The sequence below is a fragment of the Habropoda laboriosa genome, unplaced genomic scaffold, assembly GCF_001263275.1.
Source record: "Habropoda laboriosa isolate 0110345459 unplaced genomic scaffold, ASM126327v1 scaffold32, whole genome shotgun sequence".
Taxonomy (NCBI): domain Eukaryota; kingdom Metazoa; phylum Arthropoda; class Insecta; order Hymenoptera; family Apidae; genus Habropoda; species Habropoda laboriosa.
In genome coordinates, this window is record NW_017100135.1 from 269,307 (window position 1) to 273,975 (window position 4,669).

Consider the following 4,669-nt stretch of genomic DNA (forward strand, 5'->3'; position numbering starts at 1 on the left):
TTGGATAGGAATCATTGTCACTTCATAGAAATATAGTTTGTAATATATTTTCAGCATATGATATATACATATAGAATTCACACAAATCCACGAGTGAAAGGCACACATTGAAATTATGATAGCCTGATATTCGTTTTCACAAAAGTATTGAATATTTTCCTGCTATTATATATTAATACTAAACCGTATATTTTATATTAATGACAAACTGATTCTTCTACATATTTTACATTTCTTTGAAGATTTATTTCGTCGGGATAATTAAGTAAAATTCTTATTTTTTGAAACAATTTTCTACAAATTTCTTTATTACATTTTCACGAAACACAATTAATATACTATTTGTTCTACCTATCAAAAATATTTCATAAATTTCCCTCTTATTTCATTAATTTTGTATCTGCCCAAGAATACTATGTAAGTTGGTTTAACGTCTCATATACTTCATTCCTACATCAAATTTTTCTATTATAATTCCAAAATATAAATAAATTTGCCTATTTTCGAAGAAATAATTTCTTTTTTTTAATAACAATGTCTATTCCAAATACTAATAAATTCGTCAGATTCAATGCATTTTTTCAAACAATTTCAATAATTTCTTAATTTTGAAAAGTAGATTTATTACAATTGTTTTATCCTTTAAACGTAAGTTTCTGAATATATTTACAATTATACTCTTGAAAATGTGCAATATGACATAAATTTATCTACAAAAAAGTACAACTCATGAAACTAACTATGCATATTGCTAATATATGTAAATGAAATAAAAATGCGCAGTTTTTAATTATTGTTGACTTACTAAATACAATTACAACAATTAATGAGGAAATAAATCTGCATCTCTCAATTAATAAACAATTTGCTTTGATATTTTGTTTATCAAAATACTATTTTTAAAACATTTACATTTATACACTTATAAACATCAAAAAGTATTTGAACTATTCAAATTAATTAAAAAACAAAAAGAAAAAGTAAAACGAATAAATATTGATGATTACAAGTATATAAGTTACTAATATACAGCATAAAAGCACGTTGACCTTTGTAGTTATCCATTCTGCACAGTTCTATTTTAATTGTATGTTTTAAACACGTAAAAGATCATATGTTTTTACATTCATGGTTCCATTGCACAGTACATCTCAAATGAAGTATTAAGATTTTAATGATTTCAATGCAGTTTTTGTTGACAATCATATGTTTTCAAACACATGTATTTTTCAATATTTTATAAAATAATCATTACCGTTGCTTAGTAAGTAAAAAAATATTTTCTAAAATTGTATTTGCATAAATTATTATACAGGTATTAAACTACTGTTATAATTGATAATTTTGCAAATTAAGTACACACCTTAGAAAAACTGAAAGATATTTATTAAGTTTATTAAACTAGAAACTCAGATATTGTAACCTTTAAGACATGTATAATATATACATTTCAATTGAAAACTAGTCTTATATTCTCAATCACAGCCACTGAATAGAAAGAAAAATATTTCTAATACTTTTCAAGTTTCAACATATGTTTTATGAATTTTCCTATTTTTTATTATGACTAACTTCAATGTGTTCATTTTTAATTTCTGTCTACTAATAAAAATTCTCATTTATTAAAGAACAATTTTCTTTAGAGAGAAGTGTCTGTGCAGAACCATATAATGTGATATAAAATGCTATTGTAATAAATATACAGTTAAGAATGATGTTTTACTTAACATTTATATACTGTACAATGATTGTACTTTTCTTTCTTTTTTCAAAAACTATTATTCTGTAAAAATTTTTATTAGTAATGAAAACATTAATTTTTTTCCATTTTTCAACACAAAGTAATTCATCTTGTATTGTATATGAAATGTTGGTTAAAACGATTGATATTTTAATTGAAAATAGTATCATTATTTCTCAATAACTGCTATATACTTAATACCTTAAATTATGTTAAATTCATGTCAGAAAGTAAAACATGATTACATGTACTATATTTTCTAATATCACCTTGGTAAGAAATCAACCTATAGACAAAATAAGTTTCTATATTGTATACATAAGTATGTACAAATGGGTATCTGTAGATTTTGCATTTTGCAATCATATAAGGACTTTTTGATAATTATTTCTTGTCCTTGCATCACAAATACTTCATAATGCATTCGTTGTACTGTATCAGATTAATTTCTTACCTGAAAGCTTAATATCTAATTGAAATGTAGGTTTTGAAAAAGTATTAACAAGGAAACAGAAACTGTTAAAATTATTGTTTCAATGACTAGTAAACTAGATACCAAGCAGTAGTTTTAAGTATGTATATAATCCTATTTTTTAATTTTTCATGTGCAAATTGATAAATATTTACTAATTTTTTTCTTTTTTATGAAATAATTTAAAACTAAAGAAGAGTAATTTTTTAATTAAAAAACGAGTACATAAATTGCTGTCTCTTTATACCTGTTTAAATAGATTTTAAGGGATAAAACTAATATATCATAATTAATTCACATTCATATCTCATTATTGTACTGTGCAATCCTACATGTAATATTTACAAAAATATGTATCCCATAAGTGCCCAGTTTGCACTGATTTGTTATGTGCACAAGTCATATGAGAATCCAGATCTTTTCTTTAGTCAGGTTTATATATGGGTATTTTTGGAATAAATTCAATTAAAAGAACCTGGAATACAAAAGGAGAAAACAAATAAGTGTGTGTTTGTATGTAAACAAAGATCAATACTTAAGAATAGCTTAGACAATGATGTAACTAGAAGTATAAACTCATTTAAACTAACAAGATTTCAATTATATACATAATCAAGAAAGTGAACTTGGCTTTCTTGAAGAAATTAATAATATATGAGAGAATAATTTGATTTCATAGAATTAATATAAATAAAATAATTGTAATAATGTTTCTATTTAAAATTAAATCTTAAAACAGAATGTATTAAAACTTTGTGTATACATGGTAAAAATAAATAAAGTATTCATTGTCTTTTTATTTACTTACATATTCCATCATGGACGAAGTATCACATCTTTGTTTTGCCAGTCTCCAATGTAATCCAAGTTTGTGATACAGCCTACTGTTTTCCCATTCTAATAATTTGTTCAATGAATGTTGTGTCTATAAAAAGTATAATAATAATTGTTTATATTAATTCATACCTCACTGTGAATCTTATGTATGTTATTACAAAGTATTGTCATTAATATGATCACACATAATGTGAAGATATTTTTTTATGAAAATTATGTATTTACCCTTTTACTCAAACAAATAACAGGCCAAAGAGAACATCCTAATGTACAGCAGCAGCAAACACAACCACAGAATAACCACTTAACATTAACAGGTAATGTTTTTTTTAGCACACTGTTTATTCTCATAACAGTTGCTTTAAATTCTTCTGGAGCAACACGTGACACCAGGCCATTTGGAAATTCTGATTCAAAACGGTTACTAAGTCCAAATCTAGAACAAACAAGTACAGTCATAATTTATTACATTAAACAAAAATATTTTTAATTAAATTTCATTTGTAGAAATAAAATAAAAAAAGTATTATAAAAAATTACATATCACGCCAATTTTATCATATCTTTCAAAATATGTATTTTTAGAGTAAAAAAAAAAATGGTTCAAAATAAAAAAAATTAAATTCGGTACAAAAATAATTTGCAGCTTTTGACTCTTTGTTCTGAAACCGAAACATACAATCTATGTATGCAAAAAATTAAGAAAATACAATTTTGCTTACACAGTCATGTTACCGGCTCCTCGAATAACTATAGGATCTGGCACCATAGTCACGTAATGTTCTTCCAAATTTTGTTCATTTTCTTCTTCTTCTTCATAAATCGCGTCAAAATCTGCCATTGTGTAATATTCAACGGTTCCCGCTCTACGAGCAACACAGCTATATCGTCGCAACAAAACGACGTTTATTCTGTTGAAAGGCAGGGGCCTTTTTCATTTATATTTAACAAGGAATTACAACGTGTATAGATTGACTTTAAGTGTTATGCGTAAACATTTTCGTGGCTATGAATAATAGGCCAAGCAGCAAACATTTAGTTGAAAATTATTTGCAACAACACTATACACAACACAACACACGACGCGCACTGCAGATGCTCACAGCTCATCAATTTTTCATTCAATGCGATTTCAGGTTCGCCAACGTTATAATTTATGAACGCGTTTTTAGGTTAAAAAATGGGCAGCACTGCTAAGTGAGAATAGGTGTGGTTTTATTAAAACTATCCTTTGTACAGTATGGGTCATTATTTGTAGTATAATTGCGAAGGGGGTGATTCTTTAGACAAAATTAAAACAAAATTGTCTTAAAAATCAATTTTAAAATGCCACTGTATACACATATGACTAGGTACACAAGTACATACATGACGAAGTATGATTTGTATTACATCCGTAGAGGATTTTTTGTACATGTCTTTATTTTCAAGAAAATTGATATTAAAAATTTGTAAACTTGAGTGCGATTTAGCTATTACATTATTTTACTATTGGTTATATTTATCCATATTAGTGTTTAGAGACATTCATGATAAAACATATTTGCACTTTAATATTTTCGTTTTTTTGATTTTGAAATTAGTCAAAATAATGTAAAAGCTAAAAAATAAGTAAAAAT

The 4,669-nt window shown here is 25.4% G+C and overlaps 1 protein-coding gene across 1 annotated transcript; it reads right to left on the reverse strand.

Moving 5' to 3' along the window:
- Positions 1 to 2,637: 2,637 nt before the first annotated feature.
- Positions 2,638 to 4,161, reverse strand: LOC108578630 (cysteine-rich hydrophobic domain-containing protein 2). The gene is made up of 4 exons (XM_017941997.1): positions 3,773 to 4,161; positions 3,276 to 3,486; positions 3,022 to 3,138; positions 2,638 to 2,688 (listed from the first exon to the last, which is right to left on the reverse strand). The coding sequence occupies exons 1-4, from the start codon at positions 3,889 to 3,891 to the stop codon at positions 2,638 to 2,640; spliced, it is 498 nt and encodes a 165-aa protein (XP_017797486.1). The 5' UTR covers positions 3,892 to 4,161.
- Positions 4,162 to 4,669: the final 508 nt, after the last annotated feature.

What these genes read in the sequence shown, in the direction of transcription:
- LOC108578630 (XM_017941997.1), bottom strand. Translation starts at nt 3,891, where the DNA reads ATGGCAGATTTTGACGCGATTTATGAAGAAGAAGAAGAAAATGAACAA. An exon ending in GGAGCCGGTAACATGACTGT is followed by an intron (nt 3,487 to 3,772) that starts GTAAGCAAAATT and finishes TGTTTGTTCTAG; the next exon opens with ATTTGGACTTAGTAACCGTT. An exon ending in CTTCGTCCATGATGGAATAT is followed by an intron (nt 2,689 to 3,021) that starts GTAAGTAAATAA and finishes TTTGTATTCCAG; the next exon opens with GTTCTTTTAATTGAATTTAT.